At 41.1% G+C, this 17,631-nt stretch overlaps 2 protein-coding genes across 2 annotated transcripts; one reads left to right on the top strand and one right to left on the bottom strand.

Annotated features, from left to right (window-relative positions):
• Positions 1-259: 259 nt before the first annotated feature.
• On the bottom strand, positions 260-6,434 carry LOC146295108 (V-type proton ATPase subunit C 1-A-like). The gene is made up of 13 exons (XM_084695459.1): positions 6,275-6,434; positions 5,464-5,625; positions 5,295-5,362; positions 4,611-4,696; positions 3,945-4,039; positions 3,593-3,684; positions 3,306-3,404; positions 3,040-3,108; positions 2,412-2,504; positions 1,913-2,006; positions 1,676-1,773; positions 1,317-1,440; positions 260-989 (listed from the first exon to the last, which is right to left on the bottom strand). The coding sequence occupies exons 2-13, from the start codon at positions 5,593-5,595 to the stop codon at positions 894-896; spliced, it is 1,146 nt and encodes a 381-aa protein (XP_084551585.1). The 5' UTR covers positions 5,596-5,625; positions 6,275-6,434; the 3' UTR covers positions 260-893.
• A 2,366-nt stretch (positions 6,435-8,800) lies between these two features.
• Positions 8,801-16,686, top strand: azin1b (antizyme inhibitor 1b). Its single transcript, XM_084695798.1, has 12 exons — positions 8,801-8,991; positions 10,013-10,156; positions 10,567-10,764; positions 11,031-11,204; positions 11,319-11,491; positions 11,726-11,854; positions 12,891-12,972; positions 13,211-13,285; positions 13,410-13,575; positions 13,747-13,862; positions 14,381-14,598; positions 14,778-16,686. The coding sequence occupies exons 3-12, from the start codon at positions 10,663-10,665 to the stop codon at positions 14,851-14,853; spliced, it is 1,311 nt and encodes a 436-aa protein (XP_084551924.1). The 5' UTR covers positions 8,801-8,991; positions 10,013-10,156; positions 10,567-10,662; the 3' UTR covers positions 14,854-16,686.
• Positions 16,687-17,631: the final 945 nt, after the last annotated feature.

The following is a 17,631-nucleotide window of genomic DNA, read 5'->3' as shown; positions in this document are numbered from 1 at the left end:
AGCGTCTGTCAACATGATTTATGTAACGCTATTGCGTCATCAAACGCCGGTAATATTCAAAATTGACCAAATGTGCTTTCGAATTGTCGACAATTAGGTCTGTCTTGCTGTCCTGTAGAATAACCATAATTTGTGGGGATTTATATGTGGTATTTCATGATACTCCTGCACCAGTCTAAATTAAAACCAAACAAAAAACGAATACTATTCGTTGCAGCAGGTAGAACCATCAGAACCCTAGGCTGCATACACAGATATATTTTGAGTACATATTTATTTTATTATATGGACAATATTTGTGCATATTTTTCAGAAACATAATAGACAATCATGACATAACATGGAACACAGTTCACCAAACAAATTGCTTCTGGAGAAAATGATCCAGTTTCAGTTTCACTAGCTGAGCCAAGTACACTCTGCTTGCAAGTTAGGAAACAAAGGTTTGTCACATCAGCTGTGTCTAAAAAAAGAATATTCCACAAATGGAGCTAGAAACACAGATACATTAAAAACAAAACCATAATTTCTACCAAACAAGTCATAAATAAATAAATGTATATTTGCACTAATTTAGTTCCCCGAGACATGCGTCTTAGAAATAAAAGTACAATCCATTGCACAAAGTTGTTTCATAAAGGAATGTTGCCACAGTGTGTATAAAACAGGAAGGCATTCAGTTTACAATACTTACAAAAAAAGTACAACTTAAAACTACTTTTGTTTATGATTAAAACTAAATGGGGGAAAAAGGTAAAAGTGACAGAGGACAGGAATAAAAAAGCAAAGAAACAGAGCATGTGTACAGATAAAGCTATTGGATGCTGGCTCACATTACAATAAAATACTGAAGTAAACTGAGGGTAGGATTAGGGCTGAAGGTGTCATGGTCCCTATTTGAAGTCGAACAGGTTGCAGTCAACTTTGTAGTAAACATAGGGATAATACTCCTGCTGGCTCAGGTTCAAGCCGGGGATGTCCATTGCGGCCTGAAAAAAAAGAGCAATCAGCAGGCATATACAATCTTTTTAAACATGTTTGAAGTTTATGGATTGTGTGTGATGGCAATGTGAAGAAATATTACAAAAAATCGACATAGACCATGCGAATTTCGGCAGGCTTTATGAAAGCTATGCCATTACCGCAAAGCCTTTGATATCCTGCTACACGTTTAACAAATATTAACGTCCTATATCACATACACAGCAGCTAAATTGGAAAAAAAAAATCTGTATTTTAGCAATTTAGTGCATGCCAGTTCTGCATTCATCTTTGTAATATGTGATGAGAAGGAGCGGGGTCTGATGTGGCATTACGTCTATGATGGCAGCGCTGCTGTCCAGATGTTTGTACAGGTCAAACAGCACCTCCCTCAGTTTCTTCATGTTCTTCTTGTTGGGCTGCAGCAGCATGGCCTGGAAGTTCACAGGCAGACCATACCTACAGAGGACGGAGTACAGACGGGCCCCAGGTCACTCATCTTGTCAGTGCATGCAAGATACTGTGTGTGTTGGACATTTGTACGACATATTAAAACTGTACAGGGCAATATGAGTGGAAGGGTGGATTAATGAATGACTATGGATGGATTGAAAACTCAAGAATTAGCAATGAACAAGTAACGCAGGAAATGATGGATAAATGAATTGGGAACGGTAAGAAAGACGGTGTTTACCTCAAGACAGACTCCACAAACACTCGCAGGGCTTTGATATGTATCCAGGCAATGAATGCTTCGCTGAAGTTTACTTTCAGCCATCGCACCAGCGGCCCCTGAAAAAACACAGATTACCCCAAAAAATATTCTGTTGATTCACTTTGGGGAGGACAAAGACCATAGTCTTACTGTCTTAAGGTACGCTAGAGCAGAATCCACAAAATAATTATGAACACAGTAATATAGTGGACATACAAATTGCTTCTTCTTGTCAGTTGAAAGGCGGGTCATCTCCTCTTTGTCTGCCTTCATTTCCTCATCATTATACTGGAAGTCTCGCACGATAAACCTGCACATGACATTGGACAAAAGGGACTCATTAATTTGTCCAAACACACCAATGTTTCTATTCAGCACATAAACAAACAATAGATTTAAGTGGTTTTTCTAAGTGCTCACCGGAGCTAGTCAACAGCTCACTAATTCTAGATATTTAAAAACATTGATGTAGGCTGTATCAATTTCTTTCTGTCATCTGATCACAGGTCAATCATTCTTGGTTTGATTATCTGTTAAACCTAATGGAGACACCAAATATCTATTTGCAATATTTCTAAACATTGCATAACTCTTTAATCCAAATGCAGAAGTAGCCCAACCACCTTCACCACAAGAGGTGAAACTTGTTTCTGGACTAAAGAGTCCAGTCCCTAGAAAACCATAAGTAACCCTAGACAGGAGCAGAAAAACATACTTCATTTCCCTAGCCTTGTGTCTGAAGTCGTCAATGGCTTTCCTGAAGAGGGTGACACTGAAGAGACCACTGTCTTGATCCTCAAACAGCAGACTGTGAAGGCGACAAATTATGAGAACCGTCACAATATAGGTCACTTTCAAAAAACATTTTATGGTGAGCATACAGTGTAACTCTTAGCAAGGTATAGAAAATGTCACACATCAAAGACATAGGTCTATGAGGGTATGAAGACAATGGGATGTTATAAAAATGTTGAAGCTCCAAGCCATACACAAAGTTGTTGTCGTCCCCCCCCCCCCCATTGCAAGCATTTCATTTTATTCTATCAGTACAGGTTGCTGAGTAACGATAACATTTAGAATGTTTTTCCATCCTGGGGCTTTGTTGCAATGTCTGGGACATGTGCCAGAGATTGAGAGAAGGTCAACGATTTTATTTTTTATAGTGTTTTCCTAATGTGTTGTTTTAAAGAGTTCCAGAGTGTACTAAATGAAAGAGCACCAGCACAGTACAATTCTCAGTGTGTAATTATATGGGAAGCTGTGAAGCAATGTGTGAGTTGTAAAGCAGTTTCAAAGAAAAGAACAATAATAATATTCAACATTAAAAGCTACTCAGGACTTACTTAGTGGAGCGTGGCACCACCATTTCAGCAAGGCTCTCATATGTTTTATGCCAATCAGGATAGCTTGCCCTTGGGGGTAAAGTAAAATATTAAATGGAAGCATCAACTCATCCACATTATGTTTTACAACTTTTTGCTTCTTATCGATACTTGGAAGTATGGAATTAGAAAAAATGTATTCAAAGATATACTAAACAACTTCATACTTTCTATTTAAAATGTACAATAGAGACTAAGGAATAAAGTTGTCATTCTGATGCACGCACTTAGGGACAACCACCAGCATGGTAATCAGGTATTCTGAGTCAAGTACGAAATCCTCTTTCTTCACTATGTCTGCCAGACTTCTTGTCAACAGGCTCCCCCTTGAGAACAAAATATATTTAAAAGATCATCGTTCATAATTTCACATCCACACTGCAATTTCTGCTACTTGCCCATCATGGTGATTGAAATATGTAAAGGGCAAAACAAAGAGAGTGTATTAAAAACTGGGGAAACAATTGTAAGAGAAACAAATGTAATCAATGAAAAAGGAAAAAACATTACGTACGCATTTTTCCTTTCAAGGTTCTGTAAGTTGCCCTTCAAGTTGTTGTAGGCAGATGCCCTAGCCTTCAGGTCATTGTCAATCTGAGTGACTTGCTACAAAAAGGATGGGGTCACATAGTACAGGTGGTAGACTGTGTCAATATTATTAATCGTAATTTTCACCAAACACTGTGCACACTTGCTTATTTTCTTCTACATACACATTAAATTCACGTTTTAAAGGGGGCTCATTAAACATTAATGACAATCTTTTATTGAATTACAATGTTTACCCTGAATCACCCATTCAGTTAAGGTCAAAGCAGAGACATCCCTTTAACAAGAAAGCAGACAGCTTTACCACCAAACTGTACCTTGGAGATGATCTCTGAGATGTTTTTCAGAGACTGCTTAATGGGATACTTGGCCATGTCCCATTGGAACCTGGTGACATAGGTCACCAAATCAACTGGTAAAGGAAATACATTATAAAACCATGAACACAAAAAAAGACATACATCTGTGTGTAAAAGTAGCTGTCTTGCTGAAGTTTCATTCAATGAATAAGCTGTAAGTGTGAACAAGCACTGCAAGCACCTTTTTACAGTCCGTAGGTATTCAAATACAATTTTAGATGGTGCAGTCATACACATTGAAGTAGGAAAGGTAGATACCAAAGATAGTTATTTGTCGGTGCTCTTGAACCTAAACCTGTAACCCCCTACCATTGTTCATATTATGATTCAGGATCCATGGTTTTACATCACATACTTAACATTGGTCTTGTTTTGAATTTGTTTTCAGGGGGAATTAATGCGTACTTATCTATCCACTCATGGGATACGCTGCATTTGGGAAACAGCGCGGGTGCAGTTGTTCATTATTGTTAAGTTTGAAGAGATATTGTCCATATTGACAGATTATTGACAGTCCATATTGACAGAACAGTCAAAATATTCATGATCAAACATTGCTGCAGGGTACAGATTCCCTTCTGGGTCTGAGGTGCTAAGAGTGTGGTGTCGGTTAGTTGTTCTGACCTCCATTAGCCAGCAGGTTCTCCAAGACCTTGTCCCTGCTGTCCTCCAGCACGTCTGACATGTACTGGGCAACCTTTTTTACCACACTGGGGAACAAAACAATCAAGACCAGGAGTAGTGAAGGAGTGGAGATATGCATACACAAGACACAAATATGACTGTGTGTGTTTCGAAGAAAGGGGTAATAGCTTGCTAAAGGATTGTGAACAAACTCCTTGTTCATAAAGGAGAGAGACAGACCTACAAAAGTTGTTCCATTTTGGTTGGGAACACAGACTAGAGTTAGCAAAACCATCCCTCCCCCCTCACACACACGCACGCACACACACACACACACACACACACACACACACACACACACACACACACACACACACACACACACACACACACACACACACACACACACACACACAGCTGACTATTCAAGCTCAGATGTTTATTAAAATGGTTCGCTTTTTGTTTGGTTTCCTATGTTTTACTATGGATGCTATTTTGATTTATTCTACATCATATTCTACGTATTATGGACACAACTTTCAGTTATTCTACATCATAGTTGAATTTTGAAGGGGACCTGCTTCACACAAGACACAAATCAACTCTTTCACCTCTAGTGACCAGAAAAATATGTAATTCACACAAACAACAAAAATTAGCTTAATAGCTGCTCTTTAAATGTACCTTTCGACAAAAGAATCCAACTTTGCCATCTCATCAGACAGGCCCACCAAAACATCTAGAGTTCCAACCTGTTCAGAAGGAGAACAATTATGTGTAAAAAAGCTCCCATCACGCTAAAAACATATAATCATACATTTAAAAAAAAGTGTTGTCTTGTCAGCAGTTTTACCTTGAGATCGGGGATGCTGAACTTGCTGTTGGTGGACAGGTTGTTGGTGTGTGTGGTGGCAGCCATTATCTTATCCCAGGTCTGCTGGCAAGTCTTCTCCCCAGGGGCAGAGATCAACCAAAACTCAGCCATGGCTATGGAAAAGATGGCAGTCCACTAGGCCTAAGAGAAAACACAGATAAGTAGAGAAGAGAAACAGAACTCCATAACTCCATAAACAATGGAGTATAGATACTGTATTTGTAAAGAATTGCTGACAGTTGTGAGGACTCATTTTAGCCCACCTATTCATTGTGTTAAAAAAAAGGCTAATATAAACAGGCAAATAGGTTGTTACAGGTCTAGACTGTCTCGTCTTGAATTAATGCACCATTGACCTATAATCTGTTTCCATGTAAACAAAATAATTCCGGGTCCTCGGCAAGCAGTTCAAATAACCAACCCTTAGAAATACTACGCAGCTCACTTCCCCAATGTTCGTGGTCACGAGATGTAGGGTTTTGCCTATTAGTAATGCATTGGTCTTAATAAAGACGCTTTCTCAGCAGAATGTCAACTGATTATATAGCCAAAACCCAATGGATCACAGCCAAAAGCATCAACTAAAATACAGTCATCATCAAAAACAAACATTAGATGTGTAATCGACCCATTCATTTATCACTTGCCCCATTAATGGCTAATGTTGAACACAATCTTCAGGGTTATCTAGCTTGCTAGGCTAGCAATCAGATGCAAGTAAAAGCTAAACTAACAAAATGTTCATAGGTTGTCACGACGTTAAAATCATATAGTGCATTTACACACTTACCGGTACGTTTAGATCAATTAGTATTGATATACGTAATGTATTTATGTAAACGTTGTCAAAATATCTTTATCTGTACATTGCAAGAACAATATCAGGGTTTTAATTCAGAGGTCCTTCTTGACAGCATCCCTTTCAGTCAGCTGATTGCAAGACTACTGCGTCTTCCTTCTTTTTCTTGTTTAGTGGCGGGTGGGGTGGCAACCATCGTAAGGTGCATTACTGCCACCTATGTCGGAGTGTGGACCAGAGTTTTCTTACCCCACAACTAGAAAAAATACATATCAATTACTAATACCGTATAGCGAAAATAAATGTCCAAAATAATTTACGTTTCTATAAAGCAAGTGCCTAAAGATTTGTTCTTTGTTCCTGTAAACAAAATATCAGCCTTCTGGACACTGGCCATTCATTTCACGCCATAACCTAACTGGCCAAGAAAAGTCAGCAATTGACAGTGATATTCATTTGAAATGTTATCTTAACAAAATGTCAGCTTTCTGGACGCTGGCCATTAATTTCATACTATATCTGGACAAGGAAATTCAGCTCTCTTGGTAGTTGATATTCATTTGAAATTATATCTGGACAAAATGTCAGCCTCAGGGTGTTAACCCAAATGTATTCATTTTACAATATTGTGCTATTTTTAGGAGGAATCCACCATTACTGTTTGCAGCTATAATTTGTTGATTGTATTTGTTGTATTTTCTTTTAGGGGGGTGCCATAGGGGCACACTTCCTTCAGACAATAAGGGTATACCCTTATGGGTATGCCCTATAAGGGCATGCAACTGTCTGGGAGTTTTTTTTCCATCTGGGCAAGAGAAAGCTACAGTTTGTTTTTTGTTTGTTGGATCATTGGATTACAGTAAACCCACCAAAAATAGCTGAATCCATTTGGACATTGAACTTTTGTTTGTCTGCGTAGGCTTACAAATGTATTTTATTCTGCATCAGTGTCCTTGATAGAAGTGGAAATTGACAAGTAGTACCCACACCTAAACGTCTTCCAAGAAACTGTTTGCTTCTAGGAAACTAAAAAAGAACAATAGGCAAGTTCCAAAGAAACTAATGTGCAGATTTGAGGGTATTTTAACATGGAATTCCCAGGTGGGCTCAGTTCTTTCACCGTCATTCGGCTATAGCAAAATCTGCCCCAACTTTAAAATTATATATGAAGAGATGCATTAGGCTATCAAATTCAGCCAAACAATTATCGAAGCCCATGCATGACTATATTTAAATGATAATGCATTTCTGAAATTGCATTATCATTAAGTCCCCTATTGGCTTCCATACCCAATATCTGTTATGATCATTGACCATTAATGTTTTATCAAATAGTTATAAAGAGGATCTTTGCTATTGTTGAAGCTGGCCCTGAAAAAACAAAGCTACTTTTCATTCTTAGCTCTAGAAATGATGAACACAAGCAATCATAGGCCTACCATTTATTATCCATCCCTTTTCACATAGGCCTATATTCAGGGGAACTTTTAAAAAGACACCTGAAAAAATGCAACCTACAGTCTACTTATGACTGCTGTTCAATTTACTGTAGCCATGTACTATTCTTTTGCTTGTTACTATTTATATAATAATATTATTTTTGTATCTCCCATTGATCATCACCAACTAGAATGTAGGCATATGCTTGGAATGTTTACATTTTCCTCAAATTATCAACACACTCAACAGGTCATTTTTTTAAATTAAACAACTGGGACACTAGTTTCTGCCATACACAAATAATTACAGCCAACAACAGCTAAATCGTATACACCCCAGATATTATTTCAGTCTTTTGATAGTGAGGCAGTTGGGGAACCTGCTTGATGTTTGTCAGTGAAGAAATCATCTTAATATTTTCATTAATTTTGAATGGTAAGCATTGTTTGTCTTGAGGAGCCAAAGGTTGTTCCGGTGTTTCGTAATTTCCGTAGTATTTGCGCATTATGGCAACCCTGGAGCTCGGGGTCAGTTGATCCAAGGGAAGGACCTCAGGTTCCCGCTTCACAGCTGCACTTCGTCAGCAAATCAGGGTGAGCCGCGGAATGAGCCGGCCAGTACAAGTACACTTTCTTTTTTGCATACTCTTTGGTTTTGTTTAATAAACACCATACCTGGGTTAAACTGTCCCTGGTTGTACTATTTTCTTCAGTCGTAATGTATTACGAATATATTAGGATAGCATAGGTAAACTCTTTAAATTGACTGAAAAGTGGATCCAACTTAAGCTTAGTGGAAAACAAACGCATAATGGCATATCAAGCCATTTTCATTCCACGTTCAACTACTATACTAGTAGCTACTTAAGCTACATTTTTAAATAACTTGCTAGTTTCCCCTTCATTGGCGATTCGCGGCTCAAAAAATGTCGCCGGGGTAGTCGTGTAGACGTGCTCAAACCATTTTATTCGGAAATACATATTTGGTAGCCTATGTGATCGAACAACACCATTGGTTGAAGAGAAAAAGAGCACGCCCACGGGTCGTTGATTTGCGTATCTTGTTCATATCCCAATTTCCAGTAGCTCTCCTCCCACTTCGCCAGCACAAGAGAGAAAGAACAGCAGTCTATAACCAGTCCTCCCGTCATCTAAACATATGGCTAAAGCTGGTCTATTTCTTTCTTATATTGTTGTGCCCACTACTCTTTAAAAATTCCGCCGAAAAAGAGAAGACGATTTTCCAAAACATTCTGGCCGTTATCTCACGTAAGTACAAATCCTTCGATTGAATGTTAAATTCGTGCAAGCTAGAGCTAGGTAGGTTAGCTGGTGTTCATAACGGCAACGCAACATGGCGGGCTCGGTTCTTTCACTGGCTTGTCTAACGTGTGACAGGCTGGTTACAGTGCGCCCATTTCTGTTTAGAAATGCCCGTATTTAGTGTTTTTAATTGTAAACTCGTCATGTCCATTACCACAAATACAATTTTCAAGTTTTGTCATGAGAATTCAGACGAAATGTTTGCCTAGCTAACTAGCCTTGTACTTGTACTTATGCTAGCAAATGTCAACAGCGCCACTGTTGTCAATGAATGATAAGAGTAAAGCAGCTTGTTCTTTGCTCCAATATCTAACTGGCTGTAACTACAAGTTTTTATATTTGAGAATGTTGTTTTCTCGTTTTTTGGGGGGGGGGAATGGATGGTTATTGTTTTGGTTGTTATTGCCAAGCTGTCTATGGACACAGATGGAGATGGCATTCTAAACTTGCTAGCTAGTAGAAGAAGGGAATTTGACAGGAAGAAGCCGTCGTCGTTTTCTCTAGCTATCTGTATACCTGTTTAACATCACAGCTTGGTAAGGTAGTTACAAGTGTATCTTTTTTCAATTCAGTTTTGCTGTTATCTAGGCATGAAACATAGCTGGTGTGTCTAATAACTACATTGTTTTGAAAGTGGAGTTGTATGCTATGTTAATGTCAACTCTCAAAAATTAGCACTGCATGACGTCTTTTTAAGCTATTATTAACCTTGCTTGAACACCAGCCACTTAGCTGTGAGTTAGAACTTTTTTGTTAACATTTAGAAGTACTGTATACCATGACATTTGATTTGACCTGTCAGCCACATCACCAAATTCTGCCGCCACACAACCTGAACAGCTGCTACATCCACACTTCCTTTAATTTGTATTAATTTCATTGTAATCACAGACTTCGAACATTATCACACTTCTCAATGTGTAGATGGTTATTTAAACTCTCCATTTAATGCGTTTCTTTCCCTCAGGGCTCCCCTGTCTCTGTACAGGTGTACAAACGCTATCCTGAAGGCCTAGGGGCGGCTCTCTACCGAGAGCACTTCGACTTCAACGCTGAGCCTCCTTGGGATCCTAGCTGATAGTGGGACAAGTCCATCTCTCGACTTGTCCATGTAAGGGTCATAAATACTGTGGAGGTGGCTTTTGATCTAGCTCCCAGGAATCTCCTTGAAACCTGTCAGAATCGACAATGCCCTAAAATATTTACAGGAGTGGTCTGTTTTTAGTGAGGTCGGTTGTCGAGGTGTATGTTTTTGTATACATGTGGTTGTTGCTTTGTTTCAGGGCCATTGGTTGAAGAAACTATAAATACAACCCTCAGGAGTATAGTACCAAAAAGGTCTAATGGTGACCGAGTCAGGATACAATGTTGATAGTATAGTTGTGTGTATAGTTGAAACAAGAGTTAAGTGTAAACAATACCATGAAGATGATGTGAAGTGTTTATACTTGTACAGAGATGGTATTATTTCCAATATGGATTTTTTTTACTGACATGTTTTTGTGTTTTGTTACTTTCCAGTTTGTTGCATACCTTCAGGACCCCATAGGCTCAGTCGTGACCTAGATTTGGATTGACTCTTCTTTATGATCGTCGGATTTGCGGAATACGGATGAGATGAAAGGACTTGCAGACGAACCAACCTACATAATTGAACTCCTGGAGGAAGGAGTAACCCTTGACAATGTTATTGACGGACACATCTATGAGCAAGCACTGGTGAGCGGCCCTCGTCTGTTGGTATTTCCTAGGAATCGTCATGTGTGCGTCCTAATCACTGTTTCACCTTACAGCTGAGATTGTAGAAGTATTCCATCTATAGATCTATCTCTGTATCTCAATCGTTTCTAATTGATTTCCTGTTAGTGTCCTACCCTGCTAGAAAGTAGGCATGGATTCATTGGGATCAAAGTAACACTTCTGAAGAAAAGCTCCTTCCCTTTGAGAATCTGTGTCACTCAGACCCCTGTGTCTTGTCACCGCAGGAGGAGAAGAGTGCGTTTGTGGTGGGTGACCTCGGTGTGCTAATGAAGCAGCACGTTCTCTGGCAGAGCAGCGTACCTCAGCTGAGACCCTACTACCCTGTCAAGTGCAACAGCAGCCCCGCTGTCATAGAGATCCTGGCCTCTCTGGGCCTGGGCTTTGTTTGCGCTAACAAGGTAAGATCACCAAACCCAAATGTTTGTGTGAGTTAAAAACGTTGTATTGGGGAGGAGGAGGAGATTTTGGATTGACTTTGATTTCTTTTTGTCCTTGTGTCTGTGTTCTCACAGACGGAAGTCTCACTGGTGCTTGACCATGGCGTTCCACCTGAGAACATCATCATGTCTGGAGTTTGCAAACAGCTGACACACATCAAGCACGCTGCCAAGAATGGTATTAACCACCTGATGTGCGACAGTGAGACTGAACTCTGCAAGATAGCACGATCTCACCCCAGTGCCAAGTAGGTGTCCATCACAACACTTTTGATGGAAGTCTCCTTTAAATGCCCTAATTGAGCTTAAGAAATCGCAGAGATCTAACTCCTATGTCACCGTAGCCACCTCACAAAGCTTTGTGGATTCCTTCATCAATATTCTCAGACTTCTGAGACAAGTGTGGGAACGGTTAGCGAGTAGATAAGACATCTCTGTTATTCGGAGGGCCGTGTTTGATGGCTGTTTTCCGTGTCTCCCAGACTGCTGCTGCAGGTGACCACTGCTCCCCACGCCGCCGAGCACAGCATGGCATTCGGCTGCTCCCTGAAGAGCTGTAAGCATCTGCTGGATGTAGCCAAGGACCTGGGGGTGGAGGTCGTAGGAGTAACGTGAGTAACCTGGAGGCACAGAGTATACTGTGGTCAAGTTGTGTAACGGTACCAAATCATTCTTAAAATGGGGTTCCTCAGTCAGACCTTGACTCAGATGAGGAATCTGTCGTGCACCAAAATTGGCAACTAGCGGATGTATAAGAACGGCAGGGTGTGTAGTGATTATATCGTATTAGTATATGCTGTTGATTAGCTTGTAACTGGCAGAGGCTGAAACAGGGTTTAGTGGTTGTGAAACATACAACATCTTAACAGAACTGAGCGTTGCTGATCTGCAGTTCCTCAGGTCTGCAGGCATGTGAGCCTGATGTCTGCAGCGTAGTGGGCTTTGGGGTAGATTGTGGAAGGAAGTTCCAGGGTCCGGTTTACATCCAAAACCTGCACACTACATAGTCTGCTGTCAGACCTTTCAATACTGTGCCAATACAAACGATCTGAACTGACAAGTCTGCTCTGCGCTGGAGTTATCAGGTATGTTGCTGGCATTTGTATCGTAGACAGCAATTGCCTTTTGAATTTGTGATGTATCAAATCAAGCTTGCCCGGGAAAAACTTTTTAAGCATGGGTTTTGGAGAAGTGGTTAAGTAGAGAAATCTGAGGAAACTTCTCTAGTGACAAGCTTTGCACAGATGCAAGTGAATATAGTCAAGGTTAGACTTTTTAGGGGACTTAAACAAACAGTTGTTTTAAGTAGAGGGGCATGGGCAAAATAGTGCTGTACAGTGCTGGATAACTAAGTCAGTACAGTGGGAAGTGCATCAGAGTAGCTAGCATATGAAATAAGACGACACCACCCTGTGAACACAGGTGACCAGAGGATCAGGCATCTTACACAAACATTGACATCGGAAATTCAACTGCAGAGTCAATTTGGAAGAGGGAAATGACGAATTGTATCACTGTACATTTTTGGGGGTCAGATCGGACAACTTCATTCGATGTCCGATTTCTGTTGTCCCACACGAGCCTGGTTGAACCTTGAGTCTCTATGGATGTGATTTTGTCCAAGGCTTGACGTGTTTATCTCCATAGGTTCCACATCCCCTCCTCCTGCAAAGACCTTCAGGCCTACGCTCATGCGCTGTCAGATGCCCGCTGTGTGTTCGACATGGGGGTAAGAAGTTTCTTAAATTCCCATCAGGGCTTGACAAGGAAGAAAATGTTTTTAGTGGGAAACTTTCTGACACCTTCTGATGTGTTTATGCTTAAGAGTGTAACCAGAGGTTATTGCAGTCTGAAACTGACTGAAACTAAGATTCCAGCTGTATAAATTAGCTTTATTGTCTCATTGTGTTCAAAGCTGCATCCTCTGTATTTGGAGGTTTTAATGCATTGTGTGGTTTTCTGTTAAGACTGACTTGGGTTTCAACATGAAAATCCTGGATATTGGAGGTGGATTCACTGGCTCAGAGGCCCAGCTGAGACAGGTAACGAAATGACACGTCTATCATTGTTTACTTCCAATTATTTGATTATCCATAGCTGTCTTTTATCAATTCAGCTGCTTTTCAGTTGTTGCCGTCAGTAAGTGATGAAACTTGTCTGGTGTAGGTTAACAGTGCCATCAGGCCTCTGTTGGACGCCTACTTCCCTCCTCTGTCTGGGGTGGAAGTCCTAGCAGAAATTGGCAGCTTTTATGTATCATCTGCCTTCACCCTTGCTGTCAGTGTGATTGGCAAGAAGGTTAAGGCCCAGGACTGGAACAGCCTTCCCATAGGTAAGGGTCAAGATTACCCAACTCTCTCCCTCTCTCTCCTCCCAGTCTGTTGATTTATTAGTTTGAGGCAGTTTGCACTGAACATACAGGTTAACCAGTTGACTCCCAATGATGAGTTCAGTATGATGTCACCTTTTTCAATGCAACCTTTTACCTTCTTGCTATCTCTAGTTGGACTGAGTCCCAACAGCAAGCCAGAGTTCCTGTACTACATGAACGAAGGCGTGTACGGGTCATTTGGCCACAAGCTACTGGGAAACATTGTCCCTGTACCATCTGTGCACAAGGTCAGTATGCCGCCAGGATGCAACCACTAGCAACTGTACTTTACTCCTCGCAGAACCAGCTCCCAGCCTGCATAGGCACTTCCTACATCTCCTGAGCTCTGGGCTTGTAATGTCATACTAAAATGCCAGGACTCTGTGTAAAGTTGAAGTATGCATGTGTATGGCTCAGGATCCATTTAAATACTATTGAACGCAATTTTTGCATGTATTCACACATGGGTGAAATGACAACTCTCATCATTGTCAGTCCTAGTCCTGCAGTTTTTTTTTTGGTGTGGAATGTGGTTTAGTTAGGAATCAATACATATGGATGTGTTGGATTTCCCTGAAGCGCTTTCAGTCATGATGCAATATGCCCTTAACAAGTCACCTCACCAACACATAGGCAGTACTGTTTCACTGCCCTCTCTGTTGGCCCTGGCATGGCTCTGTACTTGACATACAGACTCTTCATGGTGTGAACTGTATAGTCTACAGAACCAGCTCCTGATACTCTCATTGACACTCCTCTTACACAGAAGCCGCTGACTGCAGGGGAGCCGGTATTTCCAAGCAGCCTTTGGGGTCCGTCATGTGACCCGCTGGAGCAGGTGGTGGAGCGCTGTTTGCTGCCGGAGCTGGCTGTGGGGGAGTGGCTGGTCTTCAACAACATGGGTGCCAGTGGCCTGGAGGACTTCAACACCTTCAACAGTGAAATCAGACCGCCTATTTACTACACCATCGCCATGGGGGACTGGTAAGGGAGGGTGTGGTGTCAAGTTGTGGGAGACTAGTGCAGCCCTCGCCCTACTGTTTGTTCATTTGTGGCAGCAAATATTCATAATTGCCTATGATCTCCAGTTTTTAGGTGTTGCTTGTGCTGTGGACTTAATTGATTCAGAAATGCAGCAACGTTGCTTTTTGTTTTCCCTCCAGGTACGAGATGCAGGAGGCAGGACTGTCTCTGGACAGTGCTATGAAGAATTTCTCCCTTGTCCAGTACGGCATGTAACCCCTTCTTCCTGTCTCACTCGCTCTCCTCGGGTTGAGACCCGCCTTTGCTCCCACTCTTTCTCACACAAGAGATCCCCTTACCACAGGGGGCCAGGGGCAAAATGTGGTCAACATTCCAACTGCCTTGGGGGAAATGCAGTGTTCAACTTATCAGGAAAATTTTAAAGATTTAAGATTTCCTGGAGGCAGGAAGCAATTGGTGTTTTAATACCTCAATTAAATGTGTCTTGGTAAAAAAACTAAATATTTTCCCCGCTCTCCCCCTTCCCAAGCGCCTCCCTCCTACTGAAAATACCTTTCAGCTATAAGACCAGCCCTATTTAAACGAGTACATTATGCAACAAAACGGATGACCGGAGATGGTACCCACACCTCTTTGGGTTTCCTAATCAAATACAGTTTACATAAATGTAAAAAAATATTTTAATTCTATTATGTATTGATTAACTGTTGACAGTCTTGTAAATCAATTATCTGTTCAACATGCTACATTTGTCAATGTAAGATGATTTTCCTGAAATTTGCTATTTAAAATCAGTATATGGTTAGGTCCTTTGACCCACCCCTCTGGCAGAGTAACCTTAAGTAAAATTTATGTTGATTGTCAGATGAAGACATTAACCCATTCTTTCTTGCGATTCACTAGTTTGGGTTTATTTATTGGATTTGTAGAACACTGTGGAGCATGTTTCTGCTCCAGCCCCAGAAGTGTATCCTTGGTACAGGCTGTAACTCGATTAGCAGTATTCCCTGATAAGATATTGATGTGTTTTAATGCTACTTAGATATGTGTGCTGTGATTGCCATTGTGACCTCCTGCTCTCACTTTTGAAAAGGCATGCAAAGGAATTGTTGAGGGTTTTTTCAGTAAGCCCATAGTCTCTTGTCTGAACTCCAAGTTGACCTGGGGATGGCATGCATGGTGCCAGTGATCAGTGCAAGGAGGAAGGTCCAACTCATGAAGCCATGCTGGTGTAACTGGTGTGTTGCATCGCTCATCAGTAGAGCTTCCTCCCTACCTGCCCATAATGGGGTGTGTACTTGGGTCCTCTGACTCTACGCCACAACCACCTCTATAAACACTGCTTTAACCAGCTACACCACTGAAAAGCTTGCTCTTTGGTGGCGCAGGTGGGGAGTATATATCCTGAGGAGTGTGTTTAACCAATTTTGAGTCACTGGAACAAGCAAACCTAAACTCATCTTAAGGTCTCAATGTTTTGAGTGCCTACAGTGTACGGTCCAAAACTACAGCCTTCTACATACCCGTCACCCTGTTGCATTCACATGTGACTGCTGTTTCTATCAAGAATTTGTCAGGGTTTTGTTTGTTCTTCAGAAGTATAATAGCAGAACAAGCATATACAATGGATCTGGACCTTCTCCGATCCTGTTCTTCCGAGTTCTTCAAGTGGCTTGGTCTGCTGGTACATTAGCTTACACAGTATAAGCAGCTTCCTGCAGTGTTAGCGTCTGCCTCTAAAAACAGGGAGCGGTGTTCATTTGCTAAGACTCAAACGGCAAATGTTTCATCTCACTGAAACACCCGGATTGTCTGTTTTATACATTAGCAATTCCTCCCCATGTCTGTCTAAATTGTGAGTTGTGTGTGGGCAATAACATGGAGTCTTGTACATCTAAATGTCAAACCAAGATTACGGTGACCTGACTGTACTCCAGTTTGAAAATAATCCTGCCCCCTGTTGAAAAAGTATGTATTGTAAATTACTTTCTGTCTTAGGCACTAATGGACCATTGCCTGTTTTTGACTGTAAATTGTACTTGTTAAAGTAATGAAAGTGAATAATTTAATACATCTCTTTGATTGAAACATTTCTGCCCTGTGTATTTAATTCATATATTTGAAGTAAATATTATGCAACTATCCCATCGCCATTGAATAGGCAACATGGCTATGAGTGCAAAATGTATTGTTATTCCTGCGTTACTGTTCACCAAGATGATGCCAAATCTGCTGCCGACACCATTTTTTTTTTTTAAGTGACAGAATTTGCAATCCTTCTCCTGATGCTCCTAAAATTACATTAGATTTAGCAGGTCGAGAAACCATTTGATTCACACAGCCCTAGGTGGCAGTACGGCCAATACGTGGATGCCGACTCCTGCCGTAAAACATCAGCGAAGAAGACAACCTCTCAACAGAGCCAATGGTCAGAGCCTGTTTAGACTTTTTCTGCAATGGTACTGGCAGAGCCTGTTTAGGGAGAGCCTTGCTACTCCCTATTAAGCCCCATTGTACCGAATTTGGCTGCAGTTCCACCAGAGTTCCACTGGGGGTGATCGCGAGCGAGTGCATGTTGAATGGGAGTCTATGTAGCTAAACGGCTAAATTTGTCTCTTTCGCCTGATTGTCGTTGAAAAATCTCGGATTTGATTGTAGTTTGTGCATCTTCAACATGGATTATAGGTCAAAAGTTGAATGAACGAGTACTTATGTCCTTTTGATTTCTTACATGGTGAGTCGTTGTTGCCCATAACACGCTAGCATTCTGCTAATGAATGTTGATTGGTTAGTGAAGGACTGATACGACCAGAGCTCCCGCTTGATGGCATCCGAAGCGGAATCAGAATGTCAGAGCAGTAGCAACATTAGCAACAACATTAGCAAGCCAAAACTCTTTCTAGCATGTGTATTGACAGGGAGAGCCTAACCTGTCAGCTGTGTTGTCGATGCCCTGAGAGAAAAAAGTAAGTGACCAGAGCTTGCCGTCAAGCAGTAGCTCTGGTCGTATGATGAGTATGACATCAATGACAT

The sequence above is a fragment of the Hypomesus nipponensis genome, chromosome 4 (genome assembly GCF_054491055.1).
Source record: "Hypomesus nipponensis isolate SF chromosome 4, ASM5449105v1, whole genome shotgun sequence".
NCBI lineage: Eukaryota > Metazoa > Chordata > Actinopteri > Osmeriformes > Osmeridae > Hypomesus > Hypomesus nipponensis.
The sequence above is the reverse complement of the archived record's forward strand: the minus strand, read 5'-3'. Positions and strand labels throughout refer to the sequence as shown.

Bases quoted from the DNA above. Each gene is read 5' to 3' on its own strand.
- azin1b (XM_084695798.1), top strand. From the start codon at position 10,663: ATGAAAGGACTTGCAGACGAACCAACCTACATAATTGAACTCCTGGAG. The intron at 12,973-13,210 runs GTAAGAAGTTTC...TTTTCTGTTAAG, and splicing joins GCTGTGTGTTCGACATGGGG to ACTGACTTGGGTTTCAACAT. The intron at 14,599-14,777 runs GTAAGGGAGGGT...TTTTCCCTCCAG, and splicing joins ACCATCGCCATGGGGGACTG to GTACGAGATGCAGGAGGCAG.
- LOC146295108 (XM_084695459.1), bottom strand. From the start codon at position 5,595: ATGGCTGAGTTTTGGTTGATCTCTGCCCCTGGGGAGAAGACTTGCCAG. The intron at 4,697-5,294 runs GTACATTTAAAG...TTTGTTCCCCAG, and splicing joins TTGGATTCTTTTGTCGAAAG to TGTGGTAAAAAAGGTTGCCC. The intron at 3,405-3,592 runs GTACGTAATGTT...TTTGTTCTCAAG, and splicing joins AACCTTGAAAGGAAAAATGC to GGGGAGCCTGTTGACAAGAA.